General features: G+C 44.7%; 2 protein-coding genes across 8 annotated transcripts in view; both read left to right on the plus strand.

Annotated features, from left to right (window-relative positions):
• The window catches only part of esyt1a (extended synaptotagmin-like protein 1a), a 21,364-nt gene extending 4,385 nt beyond the window's left edge, over window positions 1-16,979 (plus strand). Inside the window, exons 4-31 of the mRNA XM_030355201.1 lie at window positions 1-65; window positions 308-380; window positions 470-559; window positions 3,114-3,169; window positions 3,584-3,704; window positions 4,096-4,272; window positions 5,990-6,072; window positions 6,217-6,265; window positions 6,543-6,632; window positions 7,196-7,291; window positions 7,954-8,025; window positions 8,129-8,215; window positions 8,995-9,144; window positions 10,397-10,579; window positions 11,176-11,352; window positions 11,444-11,526; window positions 11,825-11,873; window positions 11,964-12,053; window positions 12,340-12,435; window positions 12,701-12,772; window positions 12,863-12,949; window positions 13,164-13,310; window positions 13,654-13,778; window positions 14,041-14,136; window positions 14,456-14,587; window positions 14,931-15,036; window positions 15,749-15,798; window positions 15,894-16,979. The exon at window positions 1-65 is cut by the window's left edge and continues 9 nt beyond it. Coding sequence (XP_030211061.1) covers window positions 1-65; window positions 308-380; window positions 470-559; window positions 3,114-3,169; window positions 3,584-3,704; window positions 4,096-4,272; window positions 5,990-6,072; window positions 6,217-6,265; window positions 6,543-6,632; window positions 7,196-7,291; window positions 7,954-8,025; window positions 8,129-8,215; window positions 8,995-9,144; window positions 10,397-10,579; window positions 11,176-11,352; window positions 11,444-11,526; window positions 11,825-11,873; window positions 11,964-12,053; window positions 12,340-12,435; window positions 12,701-12,772; window positions 12,863-12,949; window positions 13,164-13,310; window positions 13,654-13,778; window positions 14,041-14,136; window positions 14,456-14,587; window positions 14,931-15,036; window positions 15,749-15,798; window positions 15,894-15,921 — 2,730 coding nt within the window. The 3' untranslated portion in view covers window positions 15,922-16,979. The remainder of the gene's footprint in view (window positions 66-307; window positions 381-469; window positions 560-3,113; window positions 3,170-3,583; window positions 3,705-4,095; window positions 4,273-5,989; window positions 6,073-6,216; window positions 6,266-6,542; window positions 6,633-7,195; window positions 7,292-7,953; window positions 8,026-8,128; window positions 8,216-8,994; window positions 9,145-10,396; window positions 10,580-11,175; window positions 11,353-11,443; window positions 11,527-11,824; window positions 11,874-11,963; window positions 12,054-12,339; window positions 12,436-12,700; window positions 12,773-12,862; window positions 12,950-13,163; window positions 13,311-13,653; window positions 13,779-14,040; window positions 14,137-14,455; window positions 14,588-14,930; window positions 15,037-15,748; window positions 15,799-15,893) is intronic.
• Window positions 16,980-17,308: 329 nt separating this feature from the next.
• The window catches only part of fmnl3 (formin-like 3), a 35,682-nt gene continuing 31,225 nt past the window's right edge, over window positions 17,309-21,765 (plus strand). For 6 of the 7 annotated variants that reach the window (XR_003976657.1, XM_030355618.1, XM_030355644.1 and 3 more), the window contains exon 1: window positions 17,310-17,839. Coding sequence is in view for 6 of the 7 variants with exons in the window: in XM_030355618.1 (XP_030211478.1) it covers window positions 17,726-17,839 (114 nt within the window). In the remaining variant the exon portion in view is untranslated. Of the gene's footprint in view, window positions 17,840-21,765 lie in introns of all 7 variants that reach the window. The other variant, XM_030355636.1, reaches the window with a different exon arrangement.

Consider the following 21,765-nt stretch of genomic DNA (forward strand, 5'->3'; position numbering starts at 1 on the left):
GTGGTGGGCGTAAAAGCCCACACAGAACATGACAAGCGGCAGGTGCTGTTGGACCTGTATGTGAGGTACTGGATCTGACCTCCTGGATTATATTCTGAAGTTCAATAAGGGGTGTCTCTGGGGGGCGGGGGTTCACCGGGTAGAGCGCGTACCATTAAGGCTCATTCCTTACCGCAATTTTAATAGCTCAGTTACAACCCACTACAACCCCACTATTTGCTAATGATTTGAGATGTATTTGTTATATTTGTAAAAACAATGCAAAATACCCTCATGGTTAAGAATGCCCCCCTTCCTTCCCTCGCAGCTATGCTGGCGATGTTGAAATCAACGTGGAGATCAAAAAGTACTTCTGCAAAGCGGGAGTCAAAGGGATCCAGGTAAAGGGCCGGAAAGCACTCGTGACATTATGAAAATGACTCGCGATCACGACTAAGCCGCTCACCCACCCTGTCAAACGCGCTTCCAGCTGCACGGGAAGCTTCGAGTCATCCTAGAGCCCCTGATCGGTGACGTCCCCCTGGTGGGAGCCATCACCATGTTCTTCATCCGCAAGCCGGTGAGTACCCTGCTGGGAGACCTCCTCGTTGAACCCCTCCCACACGAGGTTCTAGTTCTTCATGACTTCAGAATCCATTGGAATTTAGATTATTTGGTTCCAGATACAAGGATGGAATAAACTGAATTAAAATGACACCCCTACTGGTCTGAACCCTAAACCAGTATATGATGATCCCTACTGGTCTGAACCCTAAACCAGTATATGATGATCCCTACTGGTCTGACCCCTAAACCAGTATATGATGATCCCTACTGGTCTGAACCCTAAACCAGTATATGATGATCCCTACTGGACTGACCCCTAAACCAGTATATGATGATCCCTACTGGTCTGACCCCTAAACCAGTATATGATGATCCCTACTGGTCTGACCCCTAAACCAGTATATGATGATCCCTACTGGTCTGACCCATAAACCAGTATATGATGATCCCTACTGGTCTGACCCCTAAACCAGTATATGATGACCCCTACTGGTCTGAACACTAAACCAGTATGACCCCTACTGGTCTGAACCCTAAACCAGTATATGATGACCCCTACTGGTCTGAACCCTAATACAGTATATGATGTCCACTACTGGTCTGAACCCTAAACCAGTATATGATGTCCCCTACTGGTCTGAACCCTAAACCAGTATATGATGACCCCTACTGGTCTGACCCCTAAACCAGTATATGATGAACCCTACTGGTCTGAACCCTAAACCAGTATATGATGACCCCTACTGGTCTGACCCCTAAACCAGTATATGATGACCCCTACTGGTCTGACCCCTAAACCAGTATATGATGACCCCTACTGGTCTGAACCCTAAACCAGTTTGACCCCTACTGGTCTGACCCCTAAACCAGTATATGATGACCCCTACTGGTCTGACCCCTAAACCAGTATATGATGACCCATACTGGTCTGAACCCTTAACCAGTATATGATGACCCCTACTGGTCTGAACCCTACACCAGTTTGACCCCTACTGGTCTGACTCCTACACCAGTATATGATGACCCCTACTGGTCTGAACCCTAAACCAGTATATGATGACCCCTACTGGTCTGAACCCTAAACCAGTATATGAGGATGGTCTGAATGCTAATCTGGTTCATAGCAGATGACACCTACTGGTCTGAACCATTCCCAGTTCTGAGGCACTTGCGTAAACCAAAAAAATCCTTAATGTGGTAGCGTGTGGGTGGCGTCCACTACTTTACCTCCCCCCCCCCTCAGCGTCTAGTAACCAAGTGTCAAGTAGTGATGTTCCTTGGTTGAATAGCATTCCATTTTTTTGTTTGAAAAACTATAGTTCATGGCTGACAACTATGATAGAAATGATGATAGGAAATGCGTCCTCTATCTGTTCGTTCTGGGCTACTGTAGAAGCACGTTTATGCCATTAATTATAACTCGCATTATAAGACGAAGAAGAATAGAATAACTTTATTGTCATTGCACATGTAACAGAGCAACGAAATGACCAGTTACATTCCGTCCAAGAAACATAAAAGACAGTGTGGGGAGACAGGACGGAGAGACTGTCTGGCGCTCGTTAGATAAGAAGCATGCAGCCCTCGTTAGATAAGAAAATTAAAAAAAGCGAAACAAGAGGGTAAACGAGGGGAAAAAAGTGAATACCCAAACTATGCTCCTCTAAGGGGGGCACAGTGTAGGGATTAGCAAAAAAATTAGCACCTCAGCACATAAGCAACATATCAAAAACATCACAAACACATGTGGGAGGGGGGAAGGGTGTTGGGGAGGGGAGGAAACACAGCTCAGACAGATATTTGTAACCCTGTTCAAACATACATGTTTGTGTGTTTTTGTGTCTATATATCTATTAGAGCTGTCAGTTAAACGCCTTATTAACGGCGTTAACGCAAACCAAATTTAACGGCGTTAAATTTTTTATCGCGCGATTAACGCAATTATTTTATAAAAAATATAAATAAATAATAATAATTACTTTGGCTCAAAACAAAGAAGCAGTAGCCTGACTGCTATGTTCAAATGACATTTGTTCAAAGCAGTCGTTTAATTGCACTATAGGCTCTTTTTTTGTATCTTCCTGTTTTGATCAGTGTATATGCCAATGTTGTTATCAATAAAAAATCATTTGCACAAGGCAAGCCGATGCACTTCACCATGTTGATAAGAGAATTAAAATGAGAAGAATTATGGGACAAAAAAATCAAGGGATATTTAGCATAGAAAAATTATTTGTGATTAATCGCGATTAATTAGAGTTAACTATGACATTAATGCGATTAATCACGATTAAATATTTTAATCGCTTGACAGCTCTAATATCTATACTACCTATAGTTTTGTGTGGTGGTTTGTGTTTCTGTGAGTGTTTTAGTGAAGCATATATTTCTAATTCTGCATTTTGTAACATAGGATTGGTTCACATGTGACATTGATGCTGTCGTCATAACAGAAAAACAAATCCTCACTTCTGCATATTTATAGTGAACAACATAATAAATGTGATATTCTAAACAGCCTCTAAAATCGGTCATTATATGGTTTTAACTCTTATTGACCACTACAGAAACTGGACATCAACTGGACTGGGCTGACCAACCTTCTTGATATCCCGGGGTTAAAGTGAGTCAGCTTACCAAAGCCCAACACTAACCATAAAGCATGCGTCTTTGTTCTCTGTCAAATAGTTTTGGTAGTCATCATGCATAAAGGACGATTCCGTGCAAAAAAAGTAAAAGCATTGCCACAGGTGTTTTTGCTGATAAGTCAAACCCTCTTGGCGATACTTTGACTGATGGGTCCTCCTTCCCGCTCGGTCGTAGTCGTCCTGTAGACAGCGCTCTCTGACATGCTCCCAGCGCATCAGGATGTCATGTCAGGATCCTCCATGCATGTTTATTAGACTCAGTAGTAAACCAGCTCCTTCTTGTTTGTCTTTTTATCCCTCATCCTGTGTGTTTGTGTGTGTGTGTGTGTGTGTGTGCGCGCGCGTGCGTGTACGTGTGCGTGTGACGCCGACCTTGCATTCATTTGCAGTGCCATGTCGGACACTATGATAATGGATGTAATAGCTTCCCACCTGGTGCTCCCCAATCGCCTCACTATCCCCCTGGTGGCCGACCTGCACGTCGCACAGCTCCGCTCTCCCCTCCCAAGGGTAACCATCCCCATGATTACGGAGTGCCTCACACTGAGCCAACCTGATCCCTTACACTGACAACCTGATCAAACATTCTTAACCACAGCACAACACTAACTTGGGCAAATTAGTTTTTTGTTTGCTAATGAATTAAGATGTATTTGTTGGGTGTGTTGACATATGTACTGTGTGTGTGTGTGTGTGTGTGTGTGTGTGTGTGTGTGTGTGTGTGTGTGTGTGTGTGTGTGTGTGTGTGTGTGTGTGTGTGTGTGTGTGTGTGGGGGGGGGGGGGTGGTGGCATGTCTGTATGTGTTTGTGTGAATGCCTGTGTGTGTGTGTGTGTGTGTGTGTGTGCATGTGTGTGTGTGTGTGTGCGTGTGTGCGTGCGTGCGTGCGTGCGTGTGCTCAGGGGGTGGTGCGCATCCACCTGCTGGAGGCTGAAGACCTGACCACCAAGGACACAGTGATCAAGGGCTTCATCGACGGGAAGTCTGACCCGTACGCCGTGCTGCGCGTGGGCACCCAGACCTTCACCTCCCGCCACGTCGACAGCAACCTCAACCCCCAGTGGAGGGAGATGTATGAGGTGAGAGAGAGGGTCCGTCTGTCTGTCTGTCTGTCTGTGCGTGCCTGCATGGGTGAGAACAGAGACCCATGGGGAGGAGGCCCTTAGTGTCTGGGGTCCTGGTCTCTGGAACAACCTGCCGGAGGGGCTGAGGACATCCCTATTTGTGAGCCCCCTTAAAAGAAACCTTAAAACATGCCTATTTAATTCAGCTTTCTTTTAATCCCTTTTATATTATTAATTAATTATTGAAATAATTTCCCTCTGGGATTATTAAAGTATCTATCTATCTATCTATCTATCTATCTATCTATCTATCTATCTATCTATCTATCTATCTATCTATCTATCTATCTATCTATCTATCTATCTATCTATCTATCTATCTATCTATCTATCTATCTATCTATCTATCTATCTATTTTATTTTTATTTATTTTCATTGTATTGTTAAGCACCTTGCATTGCAATTTTGTACGAAAGGCGCTATATAAATACATTTTCATTTGATTTGATGCATGAGTGTGTGGTTTTGAGTGGGGTTTTCTGTATCTTCTGCTTGGTGGAAGATAAGTTTGCAAGTTAACTTAAAAACCAAAAGTACACAGGAAGTTGATTACTCAGGAAATGAAGCCTTTATCTTGCGGTCGCATCGTTTCTCTTTGGTCCCGATACTCAAAATATGTGTTACATGTGTTGGAGAGTGCTAGAGCTTTATAAAATCATTTCTTGTGACTCTATATGGCATCGTGGATGCTGCCCTACCAGGGTAAACAACAGTTAACGGTGAAACTAAGATGATGTTTTGATCATCAAAATAATATTATTAACCTTTATTTACCCAGGCAAACAAATTAAGAACAAAATTTTACTTTCAAGTGCAGCCTGAATGGTTGCACTTGAAATATAAAAAAAACAACTGCGGTAAGCCGCAGTATTAACAACAGTTAAAGGTGAAACTAAGCTGATGTTTTGATCATCAAAACAATATTATTAACCTTTATTCACCCAGGCAAGCAAATTAAGAACAACATTTTACTTTCAAGTGCAGCCTGAATGGTTGCACTTGAAATATGAAACAAAACAACTAACAGTATTTGGCCTATTATGTTGCCCAAAATGCAGATTATGCCCCATGCTTTTGCACTTCTATGAATGGCTGTGTAGGCACTACGAAGGCTGTACAGCAGCCATCGTAAACTTACTAGTAGCAGTTACATTTCCGATAACTTGTTTTTTTCCAACATTATGAAACAACTACATTCTATGTGTCTTAAACGATTTTATGACCATTTAAGTTCTGAATCTAAGAACAAAAACCAAGAGCCAAGATAGCATATTAACCTCCTTATCTTCATCATTATTATCATCTTGTACAAACAAACTAAACTCTATAACTCTTCATGAGGGACATTACCAAGGCAGTCCGCTGTATTTGCATCTGGGAATTGCTGAAATACTGCAGCCTCCTTTGGTTTTTAGTCAGATTTTGTAGTTACTGCAATTTGTACACCTTTCTATTGCCAAAACAGAGCTTGAACCAAGATGATTTGTCACAACATAAAACATTTTCCATAAGTTTGTTTTGAGTCACTGCTTAATTTGCGGGTGGCCTTTGTAATGTTGTATCGTTAGTATAGCATCTCAGTAACACAGTGGTTGTGTTACTGTGTGTGTGTGTGTGTGTGTGTTTGTGTGTGTGTGTGTGTGTGTCTGTGTCTGTGTCTGTGTGTCTCAGGTGATTGTCCATGAAGTGCCAGGTCAGGAGTTGGAGGTAGAATTGTTTGACAAAGACCCCGACCAGGATGACTTCCTGGGGAGGTACTTCCTCCATTCTCTCATTAACTTCTGCTTGGATGTGCTTGTGTGTGGGTGATCAGTGAGTATTACAGTGATTATGGTCCTGCCTATCTAACTGCTCCCCCTATTTTCTTCTTCTGCTTTTGCCTCTCCTCTCTCTCGTAGGGTCAAGGTGGATCTGGATATTGTAAAGAAGGCCAGAGTTGTGGATGAGGTGAGTGTTAATATTCATGTGGAATTCTTCTATTTGAATCCGAATATTTTTACTTATTTCCCCACTAACTCCCGAGACCATCCTCTGGTCTCGGGAGTTAGTGGTATTAATGGACGTGAAAAGCGGTTACACTATCAGCAGTAATCCTGTGGGCACATGGGCTTCCTCGTGATCCACTCCTCTGCCAATCCAACCAGTTAAATGAGCCAGCTCACGTCTGCAGTCCACAGCACACATGTGTGTTTAACGCCCGCCTCCTCTTTGTCTCTGCTGACAGTGGTTCAGTTTGAAGGACGTTCCTTCCGGAAGTGTTCACCTCCGCCTGGAGTGGCTGTCTCTGCTGCCCTCTGCTGCACGGCTCAGTGAGGTGGGTCTGCTGTAGCACACTGTACTAATGATACCTAATGTAATGTAAGTACCGTACTAATGATACCTAATGTAATGTAAGTACCGTACTAATGATACCTAATGTAATGTAAGTACTGTACTAATGATACCTAATGTAATGTAAGTACCGTACTAATGATACCTAATGTAATATAAGTACCGTACTAATGATACCTAATGTAATGTAAGTACTGTAGTTATGATACCTAATGTAATGTAGGTACTGTAGTAATGATACCTAATGTAATTTAAGTACTGTACTAATGATACCTAATGTAATGTAAGTACTGTACTAATGATAACTAATGTAATGTAAGTAAGTACTGTAGTAATGATACCTAATGTAATGTAAGTACTGTGGTAATGATACCTAATGTAATGTATGTACTGTACTAATGATTCCTAATGTAATGTAAGTACTGTACTAATGATACCTAATGTAATGCATCATGTAATGCAATCAAGCTTGTGCCTGTTTTGCATGAAAAGTGCTCTGTGAGTAAGTTTGATTTGATTTCCTCCTATTTGATTACCCTTTACCAGGTGATCGAGAGGAACTATAACCTAACCAGTAAGACCTCCGACCCCCCCTCTGCTGCCATCCTCGCCGTCTACCTGGACCAAGCTCACGCCCTCCCGGTGAGAAAAGGCTGTGTTCAAGAGTGTAATGTGATAGAGGCAGGCTAGTCTATTGTACTGGTTACAATCTAGAGTATGGGTTATGTTATAGAGGCAGGCTAGTCTATTGTAGTGGTTACAATCTAGAGTGTGGGTTATGTTATAGAGGCAGACTAGTCTATTGTTGTGGTTAAGGTCAAGAGTGTATGGGTTATGTTATAGAGGAAGGCTAGTATATTGTAGTGGTTAAAATTTGGAGTGTATGAGATATGTTATAGAGACAGGCTAGTCTATTGTAATGGTTAACGTTTGGAGTGTTATGTTATAGAGGCAGGCTAGTCTATTTTAGTGGTTACAGTTGGGAGTGTATGGGTAATGTTATAGAGGAAGGCTAGATATTGCACTGGTTAAAGTTTGTAGTGTTTGGGTAATATTACAGAGGCAGGCTAGTCTATTGTATTGGTTGAATTTTTGAGTGTATGGGTTATGTCATTGAGGCAGGCTAGTATATTGTACTGGTTAAAGCCTGTGTGTGACTCCAGACCTCAGGCCTCCTTGTACATGGTGCCTCTCTCCTAACCTGCTCATTGACATTATGGCTTTGAAATGACCTGTTGCATTGCAGAGGAGTCTGCTCAATGACCGTGTATCTTGGTTAACTCTGTGTATTGGATGTGTCGCAGTTGAAGAAAGGCAACAAGGACCCCAGCCCAATGGTTCAGATCTCCATTCAGGACACGACAAAGGAGAGCAGAGTAAGGATTCCTATTCTTGCGTTACGTCATATACTGTACGGTACGTGTGGCTGAGCTTCCTCCCAGTCACACGTCCACCATCCCCCTGTCTCTCTCACCTTAGACTTGCTATGGGACCAGTGATCCTGTATGGGAGGACGCCTTTACCTTCTTCATTCCAGATCCACGCAAACAGGACATTGACATTCAAGTAAGTCGGTACCATACCATATGTAATGTAAATATCATAGTTAACATAGGTAGGGTATCCAAATATGTAACCCTTTGATTAAATTGCCCCGTTGGTCAGATGATTAAATAACTCTAATGGCTGCTCTAGGTAGGAGCATCTTCTCTCTACTCCCCCCCCCCCCCCCCCCCTAATATTTATCCTTCCATTGAGTAATGCTGCATTCACACACTCGACAGATTTCTGACACACACTTGTCAGAAATCTGAATTCAATTCAATAATATTTGTATAGCCCTTAATCACCGGTACAGTCTCAATGTCTCAAACAGTCTCAAGTCGCATGCCAACAGGCCATATATTTATGACTCCCCTCTGACCCTAGCACCTCAGAGGGCAAGTAATAACTTCCTTAATTAGCCGGGAAGAAATCTTGAGAAACTGTCTCGTACAGAGGCAGGCGCAGTCCACCTGTAACACATTCTAACAGCGCATTTCACTCTCCTATAGCGTCTCCGTTATTCTCACTCTAACTCAAATAGTAGCTCTTAAATCTTACATACAGCACCACGTTTAATAACCACGTTTATTTATATATATATATATATATATATATATATATATATATATATATATATATATATATATATATATATATATATATATGTATATATATATATATGTATATATATATATATATGTATATATATATGTATAACTACTATCTCAACCCTATCTTGGTTTGTCCACCACTGCTCTGGTGACGTCTGGCGCTCCTCCCTGTGTGCCCGTTGTGTTCAGGTGAAGGACGACGACCGCGCTCTGTCGCTGGGCAGCCTGACCATCCCCCTGGCCCGCCTCCTGGAGAGCCCCGGCCTGGTCCTGGACCAGTGGTTCAGCCTGGAGAACTCGGGCTCCGCCAGCCGCATATACATCAAGACCATCCTGAGAGTGCGTGTTGCACATACACATACACACACGCACGCCCGCACACACATACACACACACACAAACAAACATGTGGAAACCCGGCCCCGCGGGTGGCCTGCCTCCCCCAATGAACACAAGTCAGCGAAGCCGTGATGGCAATAACAGCTGGAAACTGCTTGTTTGCGTTGAGACTTGACTTCCTTAATAGTGTGACGTCAGAATATGTACACTGGGCGGGGCTGAAGTGCAGAGCACGCGCCTCCCGGCTACCCGCAACGTTTACAACTTCTCGGGCTGTGAATTTGTCGACCAATCACAGCAAACTGGGCTACTCTGGAAGGGGGGGCTTAATGCGACATTATACAAATCAGACAGAATTTTAAAGACACTGAAATGTTTTTTTTGCAGAAATGAATAGTGTGAGAATAATAAGGGGCACTTTTAACACAGAGGCCAAAAGCGTGGTATGGGATCTTTAAAGCAACTCCCATGAGTCCCGTGTCTGCTCGAGTTCTCCCCCCTCTATCGCAGGTGTTTCCCCTGCGCTGAGTGGCGCTCAGGGGGGCCGGCTGGGGGGAAGCGGTGGTACACACTGTCTACCATCGCTCCCCTGGGCCGCCGGGGGCGCCGCGCGAGAGCCAGGTTGCCACAACACGCACACACGCACACACGCACACACGCACACACACACACACACACACACACACACACACACACACACACACACACACACACACACACACACAGTCCCGCACCATTGTCTCTGCACGACACAATGTCATTGAATAGGGAGGCATTTCCTACTGCAGAACTGGATTCAAAGACATTGTTTTGCCAACCGCTTGTATTCTGTTTTCACACACAAACACACACTGCCTCAAGGTCTGTGTTTCCTCGACAAATCAATCCAGGGCTGCGGAGACGACGCTGTATAGCTGTTTAAAATGGATGATGGACACCTCTGTAGAATCCAACATCCTTTGAGCCACCATGCAGTGAGGACCGCACGGGGCCGCATGGGGCTCAAGTGGTAGAGTGGGTTGGCTGGTAAACAGAAGGCTGCTAGTTAGGCCCCAGCACCTCCTAGCAGAGTGTCGAGTTGTCCCTGAGCAAGGCGCCTCACCCTGACTGCTCCCGACAGGCTGGCTGTCGCCTTGTATGGCTGACACGGCCGTCGGCGGGTGAATGTGTGCATGGATGGGTGAAGGTGTTTACCATTGACCATTTCTGGAAATCAGTCCCTGAACGGTTTCCCGTGCCTGGTGTGCTCCAGGTGTTGTGGCTGAACGAGGAGGCTGGCGCCACTACCCCCTCCTCCCCTCTCTCCACCCCGGGCTCGGGGCCGACTCCTGGGGGGCCGTCCACGGAGCTGGGCCCCCCGGGCCCCGGGAGCTCCTCCAAACCTCAGTCGGCGTGGCCCCAGAACACAGCGCCGGACCCCGAGTTCGCAACAGAGGTACTGGAGCACGCGACAGAAGACGCACACGCACACATGCACACGCACACAGACAGACAGACATGCACGCACACACAGACATGCACACACACTCACAGACATGCACGCACACACACACACACACACAGACATGCACGCACACGCACGTACACACTCACACAGACATGCACTCACACAGACATGCACGCACATGCACATACATACTCACACAGACATGCACGCACACGCACCTACAGACATGCACACACATACACACATGCACGCACACGCACATACACATATGCATGCACGCATCCATACTCATATTTTAGTGAAATATAAATATTATTAATTAATCAGGATTAATTATGAGTGACCTTCCTCACTGACAATTTTTGCTTAAAGAATTCACATGTTCCACTTGAAGTATTAACACAATCTCTCCTGCATTAGACATAACGGTGACACAGAGGAGTCTATAGCATTTACAATAGCAACAACACTGATGAGCACGCTGATTAACCGCTGTCAACGAATCCCCCTAACCTAAATGAAGTATAACTCCCCCCTAAACAAGAGCATCAGAGCCACGTCCCGCTCACCCCCTGTGTTCCCAGGGCGTGCTGCGCATCCACCTGGCCGAGGCCCAGAACCTGATCGCCAAGGACAACTTCATGGGCGGCATGGTGAAGGGGAAGAGTGACCCATACGTCAAGATGAAGGTGGCGGGCATCACCTACCGGAGCCACACCATCAAGGAGAACCTCAACCCCGTCTGGAACGAGCTCTACGAGGTGTCCACACACCGCCAGCCACGCACATGCTAACACGCTCATGTGGGGTCACCTTTGACTTCAACTGGTTTTTTTTTGGTTTGTTTCCAAGGTGATTCTGACCCAACTGCCCGGGCAGGATATCCAGTTTGAGCTGTTTGATAAGGACATCGACCAAGACGACTTCCTGGGGAGGTGAGTGATGTCATGATATAACGTAAGATCATGCCAATCGTACTCGCCAAAATGGCTCCGGACGTTTGAAATTTAAAAAAAATTGAATTCCTTGAGATAAGCAATGGTTGAAAACACTTGGGATGATGGTAGTACACAAGAAAAGAAAATATCTAACATAAATCCAGTCGTTTTTACATGTTTAAATACCGAAATATGACATATTCTACCTTTAAACGATGTGGTGGAGATGTTTTAGGAACAAGGCTAAACGATGAGCATGGGTCCTGTGTTCAAAACACGAGTGCTGTCTTCACAGGTTCAAGCTCAGCCTCCGTGATATCATCAGTGCACAGTTCATCGACACCGTGCGTGAGAGTTAAATTTGACTATTGTTCAACTATATTCTTGATTAACTGTATAGTTTCGTCATATGACCTATATTGTTGTATTTACAGTGGTACACTCTGAACGACGTCAAGTCAGGCAGAGTCCACCTGCTGCTGGAATGGCTGCCCCGAGTCTCTGAGCTCAGCCGGCTGGAACAGGTCTCAGCCCTCTCTGTCTTTATTTTGTTATTCTGTTCGTTTTTCTTACTTTTTTTCTTGGTTGTTCTTTTTTGTCTATTTGTTCTTCCATTCTCTCTCTCTCTCTCTCTCTCTCTCTCTCTCTCTCTCTCTCTCTCTCTCTCTCTCTCACTCTCACTCTCACTCTCACTCTCACTCTCACTCGCTCTCTCTCTCACTCTCACTCTCACTCTCACTCTCACTCTCTCGCTCTCTTTCTTTTTATCTCTTTTTTTCTCTCTCGCTCATGGTCCATGTGTTCCTCCAGATTCTGCAGTACCAGTCCCAGCAGTCATACCAGAACAAGGTGGTGCCGTCTGTGGCCGCACTGTTTGTGTATGTGGAGCGCGCCCATGGGCTGCCGGTGAGCTCATCCTTACCATTCCCTAGAGTTATTATTTTATTGCCTGTGCTTCTTCTTCTTCTGGCGTACGTCCTTAGACCGTCAGCTCTGTTGAGGCGAGCCAGTCCAGCATCCTATGATCAAGTTCAATTAGACCCCATTTGGGGGCGGGGGTTTGGGGCAACTAGTTAAACTGTGTTCCACAGTTTATAGTGGGTCTCCACACTCCGCACAGCAGGGTTGTCTAGGTCATTTTGGTTGAACAATATTTGATATATGATTGCAGTTAAAGAAGAGTGGCAAGGAACCTAAAGTGGGAGCAGAGATTCTTCTTAAAGGTGTTTCGCACCGAACTAAGGTGAGATATGTTGTGGATCGCCGGATCTTGTGAAATATATAGTCCCTGCACATTTCTTGAATTATTTTCTTTTCGATTCCTTGCCACCAGATTTGTGAGCGCTCCACATCCCCACGGTGGGACGAAGCCTGTCACTTCCTGGTCCGGGACCCCAGAGAGGAGACCCTCATGGTCAAGGTCAGAGAGAATAATGTTTGGACATTATTCAGGTTCATGGAATGATTCATATGTCCCAACTAAGAAATGTGTGGTCACATTAAAAGTATGTGTGTGTGTGTGTGTGTGTGTGTGTGTGTGTGTGTGTGTGTGTGTGTGTGCGTGTGCGTGCGTGTGTGTGTGAGTTTGTCTGTGCGTGCGTGCGTGTGTTTGTGTTGTATGTGCGTGTGTGTAGCTCTCCCACAGCTGGGGCATGGCTCTTGGTTCGGTGGCGATCGCTCTGAAAGACGTGCTGGCTCAGCCAGACCTGGTGCTGGACCGCTGGCTCACCCTGGAGGGGGCCCTGCCTGAGAGCCAGATATTGCTGAGGGCCACACTCAAGGTGCCGTCCAGCCCCCGACACACTGCGTCCACATACCAGCCGCCCCTGAGGAGCTGAGACCCAACCTCCTGTTGTTTCACAGTTAAATTAACCTGGAATAATGTTGGCACAGGGTTTTATTTGACTTAATTCATATTTATAGTCTTTATAGTCTTTTTTAACGTGCTTCTCCATGTTAACACTTGCTAATACACAGTTCTTACAAGGCCAGAAATCATCGCGCAAAAAATCGAATGCAAATGAATGCTATTTATTACTGGCCGAGGATGCCGTGTTGCAGATAACATGTCGGCTTCCGGGTTTCCGTGCTCGTTAATGACGGCTGGGCTGCGTTGTCCCCCAGCTTCTGGACACTCAGCTGGCGCTGTGCCACCCCCCTGATGACGGCACTGGGGAGGAGGGCGAGCCCATCATTCCAAAGTGGGACCCTGCCCACCTGGACCTCCGTCACCGCGGGGGGTTCACGGGGTGAGTCCCAGCCGGCGGAGCAGCACCCTAGGGTGCTCTCATGTTGTACAATCTGGCTTTACCGTGAAGAAAGATCCTTTTTTACATATGGTTCCATCAATCTATCCATCCCCCCGTTATATAACGGTACACATATAACGCGCAAGATCAACCATTAGCTTGAGATCTCTGCATTACTTTTAGTTTATTGGAGTCATCATTATTAATATTATGGCTGACATAATACGCATCAACGCTCCCCTCCTCTCGGCCTCGTCTCTAGAATAAGTGAGCCCGGGGCGGTGGCGGGCCAGGTGAAGCTCACCATCGCTTATTCATCAGAGGAGAACCGGCTGTACATCACCGTCCACTCCTGCAGGTACACATACTGTACAAAGGTGTACTGGGTTGTGTGGCATCACCTTCCATCATCCTAACTATCCTTGTTGTAGACGGGGAATGGGTTAACCTAGCGATTGTTGGTATTTTGCACTTGGTTCTATGAACATTCTTACTGTACAGACAGACAGAAATGTATTGTTGTTCCTCCTTCTTCTGAAAAATTGACTTATTGTGAGTCGCTTTGGATAAAAGCATCTGCTAAATGCCCCTAAATGTAAATGTAATGTAAAATGCCTAGACAGTATCTGATGTGAGAGGGCTCCTATGCCATGTGTGACGGGTCCTGTCTCCCGCAGAGCCTTGGCGGCCTGTTCTAAGGACGGCGCCGACCCCTACGTCAGCCTGCTGCTGCTGCCCGACAAGAAGGGCGCCAGCAAGAGGAAGACGGCCACCAAGAAGAGGGACCTGAACCCGGAGTTCAACGAGAGGTGGGCTGGGAGGGGGGGGAAGTCTGGGGAAGGTAGGGGCGGCAGTAGCTCGGGCGAGAGAGCAGGTTGACTGGTAACCGGAAGGTTGCTAGTTCGATCCCCGCCTCCTCCTGTGTGTGAGCGCCGGGGTGTCCCTGAGCGAGACACCTCCCCCTGACTGCTTCTGACGAGCTGGCTGTCGCCCTGCGTGGTTGACCCCGCCGTCGGTGTGTGAAGGAATGGTTGGAAGTGGCTTTGGATAAAAGTGTCTGCGAAGTCCCCTGAATGTAAATGTAAATGGCACATTGTCCTAGTGATGCTTGTATTTCATTTATTCCTTGGGGGGGGGGGGGTTTTGTTGCAGGTTTGACTTTGACTTCTCTTTGGAGGAGTCCACGCAGAGGAGACTGGACCTGTCTGTGAAGAACAATGTGTCGTTCATGAGTCGAGAGAGGGAGCTCATTGGGAAGGTAACCTGTAGTGGTATAAACTATGCGGTTTACTTGATAGTACACACCACTATAGTTTTAACGTGGTCAGAGTCAAGATATTGTCGAAGCTTAAATTACCGCGTATGTATTAATCTCTTTCTTATCGTGTTCAGCAGTTCTAGACAGATAAATCCCCATTCTTATAACTTGTCATGTTTGAGTTTTCTGTGTTGGTCTGGTCTAATGTTAAGGGATGGTTACACACAAATTACTTCCCTCAAAACAGTGACACTATCTTCTTCAACCTAGCAAATTAATGATATGTTGATTTGTAAGGCCAAGTGGGATGGAGACAGTGTTTATATCTTTGTTTGTTTGTTGTCATGACTACTAACACTGGGCCATAAAGAACTATATCAAAGTGTATTTTTCAGTATTGCCTATTGCATGTTTGTCTCTCTCATGACTTATAATTATAATAATAATAATAATAATAATAATATTAAATGGTATTTACAAAGTGAAATTCAAGCTTTAAGCTTAAACACTTTGTGCTTTCCAAATAAAAAACTGTATGTAAAGAAATAGCAGCCCTTAAAAAAACATACTTTACACTTTAAAACCATAGAAAACAGTGTTGTTTCATGTCATAGGGGTGACATGACTGGGAGATGTGAGGCTGACCTGGCATGTGAAGGAGTGTGTAAAGGAGTGTGTGAAGGTGTGTTAAGACCCTTTTCTCTGTCCTTAGTTTCTCCTGGACCTGGACCAGGTGGATCTGAAGGCCGGAGTCACACAATGGTAACTACCCACACGTCAGACATCTTGCCTCACTTCAATACTTCTACGTAGAAAACCAAAGGTCTTAACTATGCCTCCTATGATTATTTTTTCAGGTATGATTTGATTGCAGAGAGCAACTAGAAGAATTTACACTTTTCATCTTAAATCCTATATCACTGTGATCGCTGCTTCTGTACCGTGTGCTTATGTGGTCACTATTTTATTCTGCTTACGTGCTGATAGATCATTGGTGTTGAAATGTGATAACCACTCATTTCTCACAGTAGCACAAATAGCCCAGTGTTCACCACCAGCTAGTAGCTTATTTTCTGTCAAGTGTCCATTCATTCAGGAGATTGTGGATATAGATAGATATACACATCCAAAAAGATAGTTCATCACTGATGTGCAACCATGTTGCAGAACCTACAGATAGTTGGAGCACTCAGAAGTCCTCTTGGAGTTGTATTGTCAAAGGACTCCTGCTGTGAGAGTCTGCTTTATATTTATGTGCTGTCTTTATATTTATGTATTTTGAAGTGTTATTTTTTTAAAAATGTCCAGTCAAAATGGTAACAAATTTAACTGAAAGTATTATTTTCTACCTGAAACCATTCCTTATTTTAATTTTGTTTGCATTATTGTGTTTATATGATTGCCTTACTGATTACAGAAGTGTGCACAAATGAAAAAGTTTTATATGTTTTAAAAATGTTTTAAAAATGAATTTATATTTTAACAGACCTAGTCCCCTTCTATTCGACACCTGAATAGCAAGATAAGATCCTATGTCTAAACCACTGTGCTTTTCGATTGTATGAAGACAAAACAGTTTTAATTATAACAACAACAACAACAACATCAGCATCATATTGTATACTCAACCAACAGCTTCTTTGTTAACCTAGATGTGTGATGTGCCAAATCGAGTGGGCCAATCCTGTACTGTAGTTGTCGTCAGTGAGCTGCTTGCCAAATGTTCCATGCCAATCGGTTTCCTATGGCTATTTCTTAAAGAGATGTAAACACATGCTGTAGCTGTTCCATCGGTCAATTCATTGCAAAGGCTTGACAACTTTAAATGAAGTGTAGCGTGGGCTAGTCAAAAATAAATACTGCTTTGCTTCGACCTTCTTCCTACACTTTGTTGTATCTGTTATTCTCTCAAGTTAACAAATAAAGTTTGCACTCTGAGAATACATCTTTGCAATGTTTTTGTGTGTGAAATAGGCGGCGCTTGTTTCATGAGCATTACTATACCACCATGTCTTGATCTTCTTCATTTATTAAATACTGTTGGCTTGCCACCAGGTTGCGATAAAGTGCTGACAAAAAAAACCCTGCAAACGCATCCAGCTGTGCATCAGCTCGCTTCAGACAGATGTGAGCGTAACGTGTGGGCGGCACAACCGTTAGATTGATAGGCATAGAGATTAACCAATGAGGAAATTTATTTCTAAAATAGGGGTGGGGCAAGTGGATAGCCCTCCCTCTGATTGGAGGACTATCCGCAGCCTAATAGACATCACGCAGCAATAATGAATGGAAACGCACTGTAGCCAAGGAAGTTTCGCTGCGTTCAAGTCACTGTTAAGGTTTAGACCCTGAGCCTATACTTATAAAAAAAACAACCGAATTTCTGTGTGAAGAATGGACTGGCCAGGCAAAACCGAGACTATTCTTTGGAATCGTAAACAATTATATTGCGAGTGTTACTTTTTTTGATAGTGCGTTTCGGGGGACATATTGGACAGTCTATGATAGGCTACTGTAGCCTGATGTGATTGTGTTACATTTATATGAAAGTAATGCGCTGTCAGCTTTTTTCCTTGTTTTCCACACATGGAGGTAATGCGTTGTTGAACAATACTATTTCCTTTGGAATACCTTGAAAGAGTTGTAGGATTTTTTTTCAACCAGTTGGAGGAACTCGACCAGTTGAGAAATGGGGAATATTGAGAGTGTGGATGGGCACTCGGAGATGAAGCCTCACATCATGCCCCTGAAGGTCCCTATGCCCGATTCCACAGAGTTGGAGGAGAAGTTTGCTATTGTTTTGGTAAGTTATCCGTGTGTTTGCCCAATGTGATTATCTTTCATATTTGGTCTAAAAAAAAATGTAAGAAGACTTACAGGACGCAAATTGTAAACCAAATATGAGTTAATTATTTGGTTTTCTTCAGAGAATGTATTAGGAATATGTTATTTTACCGCTATGTAGATGTTAAGACGATTCGTAGTTATGATTATGAGCCACTTTGCTACTTATAATGAAACCCCATGATGAAGCCATTCTCTTTCTATATCACATTTTCTGGCCATCTGTTCAAGTCAGCAAAGACGATAGTCACAGTTTAAATGGGCTGAGGTATGCTGTCCCATCCCCAAGCTCCGAGCCTGGTGAGCCCCCTCCCTGCGGTTCTTTTGTCTCCCCTTAAGTCAGGCGTTTGGCTCAATTACCCCCAAGTATAGAACAGACCCGAATGGGGAGATTTGATCAGGCCCATCTAAATGCGAGCAGCCAAGACTATAGGATTCCGTTTTCGTTTAACTTGCAGCATGTTCAGAACGGAAAACAAAATGTTCTGAATTCCCCCAAACTCCCACCACGGAGAGCTGCAGAGAGAGATTACCACCCACTCCATGCTCTTCAAATTCAGGGTTTAGGTCAGAGCTCGGGTTGTAGTCAACGTCCACTCACCTTCACGTTGGTACAAATGAAATCCCCCCCAAAAAAGCACGTATTAGTAGCCTTATGTCAGAATCTATTTTATTTATGGTAAACACTATTTAAGGAGCATAGGCTATTATCAACTCCACCTTAGATCGATCTATCTATTTGTTTAAAAATATGCTGACGTCCCTTTTAACTAAAGCCATGTAAACCACACCCAGATTGAGTGTGTAGCTTCTTAAGGCCATAATTACACATAACAATGTCTTCTTCATTGTGAGAATGAAATATTAGTCCTTGACCCTGTGCTTTTTCAAATTTAAAGCTATAATTTGCTTCAACTGTTGAACATTTTCCATCAGTTGACTCATTATAAAACCCTTTTCCAAACTTGTGTAATGTGTGTCAGCTGTACTCACAATCACACTAAACGTGACTTTTATATGTATGCTTACTTGACACGACTATTGCCTTTCCCCTCATCTTTTCCACATGGAGCATTATTGCATGAGTGGCTGTTCCTTTTCATAAAGTAGAACGTTTTTCCATATGCCTACTTCTTTGACCTGAAAGGCACAATTATTTTTAGCTGCAGCTTTTTTTCCACACAGAAAAACCAGATATCCTTTATATCAAGAGAAGGATTGCGTCGCTGCTGGAGGGAGCACAACTCAACTCCTAAACTGTTATTATAAAAAAACTGCATGCAACTTCAGTAAACTCTTTCAGAGTGTTTGGTTTTGTTGTTCCATCCCCCCACAAGATCACGTGAGTCCAGTCTTGGTTCTGTTCCCGGCCAGTAGCTACAGTTGTTCTTTGCTCTGTGGGATGAACGAGATGCTTGTATATTTAAGGGCTCTTATCAGACAATGGTTCAGCACCGCTCCCGAAGTCTCTTGTTGTCAAGATAACCGCGGATCAAAGCCAACATGGACCCTGGAACACTGGAAGAGACCCTAAACATTTCCTCCACTAACAATGACACACATATGCCACCAGTATTGATACATGATACATGATACAGATAGTGTTTATACTAATCAGTGCAAATGACTCCCTTTTTATAGTGTTGGTCACATTTATTTGAACTACGATTGCACCGATTCTGTCGAGCTAAACCATCTCTCGGTCTGTCCAATCTACTGACCAAAATAGTTCTGTATGTCTGTATTTCTGCACTACTGTTCCGCCTCCATCTTTCCTGGACAAACGCACGGCTCACAGACGTTGGAATGACGGTAGCCCGGTGTGATGTCATGGGAGCAGCGTGGTAATATCTCCCTTGATAATGACTTTACCAGGAGCCGGGGCGATGGGGAATGTAGGCGGGATCACACCCCTGGGTCAGATCAGACTGCTTCCATGTGGTTTGCAAATAAAGCACAGTGGCCGCGTCTAACCAAACTCACGTGCGGGAGACGTCTCATCCCATTGTCTCCTGTGTCTAGCGTCCTCCTAGGGAAGGGCCCTGGCTCAGCCTTTACTGGAAGCTGCTTCCTAGAATACCCACATGTACTCCCTCCCCATTGATTCAACCGAGAGAATTGCATTCTGGCCCTTGGCCTGGCTTGGCCAGATTCCCCTTCGGGTAGGATGTGTTGGGATGTTTGTTCCTGGAGACGGGCACTGGGGCATTACCACTCCGTGAGTGAACATACTAGTAGGGCCCACTAGACCCCCTCGCAGAGTAAAGAATACATAGACATTGCTATTCAGCGTGGCCATCGCATTATGGCATCAGCATTGCTTGTCTCTAGTTAGCCTGGTTGATTCGCTTCTCTTTGTCCCGTAGAGGTCTTATCCCCTGCACATCTCTGGTCCCAGGGGTTTGCCTGATCCTAAAGGAAATGGATTACTGAGTTTGCCCAGTCTCAGTCTCAGAGCGCGAGAGTCGCATTTCTCTCTCCCTCCCAGAAGTCTACGTTACTGTAGGTCTCGGCCTAGTAGCTCGAGCTCCACCATATGGTCGTGTCTTCATGGAGGCGTTCTGAGACGGCGGTGCAGTTTTCCGAGGTGTAGCGTTGGAGCGCGGGCCACTGCAGGATCCTCTTTCAAAGTGGCCCAGCACCACTGGATTCCTGTGGTCGCGTCTCGGCTACGGCCGCAGGAGAACTCAAAAGAGGGAACGTTTGCTTTGAACTGGCTGCTTGCCGTGGTGCTCGGTTGTAATGACTTTACCAACGTTATTAAAACGGCCAATGCATATTCCTATGGGCTTGTTCAGAGAAGAACATCAGATTATTTTCCAGTGCTTGATTGCTTTGGGAACAATCCTAACCAATTGGCCCAAAGCTTTCCTTTTCCTTCAACACTGATTTTGGTGCCGTTATCTGATTCATATGTATGCTAATACTCAACACTACGCACTCACACAACTCAGTACAGAGGTCGTTGCATTTGAAGAAACAAAATCAACTACTGATTAATCATAGCAACGAGACATTTTAAGTTTATTTGTGTTAAAGACAGAATATTTCATCAATAATCCAGCACTTTCTTGAATGTCCCCATGCTGTGCAGACTTTAAGAAAGACCCTTCAGACGGGTGCATGATAGTGGCCTTCCAAGGCAGACTAATAGAGTCAAGCTGTTCAATTGATATACGGGACATTAAACCTAAATCATTTTCATGGGTTAAGGGATGGTGGCATTTGATTTGATAAGCCTCTATGTGTCTACCCCCCCCCCCCCCACCGTACAACCACAGGGTCTTGACCGACTCTCGTGAATAGGCGTCGTGGCTGTGAAGCGGGGGTGGGGAGGGAGGGAAAGGCCTTTGTTTGTTTGTTTGTTTTGCCTACTCAGTTTGGTAGTTGAGTGTACATCTGTCTGGGCTGTCGCCGAGCCTCAGGAAGAGAGGATAAGCGAGGGACTTCAGGGCACCCTGCTAACTTGGTTTTAAAGCTATAGCTGAACAGACGGTGGTCTGGTTCTACCGTCCACCTGGCCTTCTCGGCCCTCAGGCAACAATTCCCCATTCTAGACAGGTTTTATGGGGGACTTTTAGTGCTTCTCCTCTGGCTGGGTTTTTTGTGAGGAGAGGAAAGGGCAAGTGAAAGAGCATGGCTAATTGGGGAAATCCAACGTAGTCAACGTAGGTCAGCATAGTTCAGGATAGTTCAGTGTGTTGTTCCTTCAGTGTGCGGTTCCTTCAGTGTAGTTCAGTGTGTGGTTCCTTCAGTGTGTGGTTCCTTCAGTGTAGTTCAGTGTGTGGTTCCTTCAATGTGTGGTTCCTTCAGTGTATGGTTCCTTCAGTGTGTGGTTCCTTCAGTTTGTGGTTCCTTCAGTGTCGTTCAGTGTGTTGTTCCTTC

Source organism: Gadus morhua, chromosome 1 (assembly GCF_902167405.1).
Source record: "Gadus morhua chromosome 1, gadMor3.0, whole genome shotgun sequence".
In the NCBI taxonomy this organism is placed as follows: domain Eukaryota; kingdom Metazoa; phylum Chordata; class Actinopteri; order Gadiformes; family Gadidae; genus Gadus; species Gadus morhua.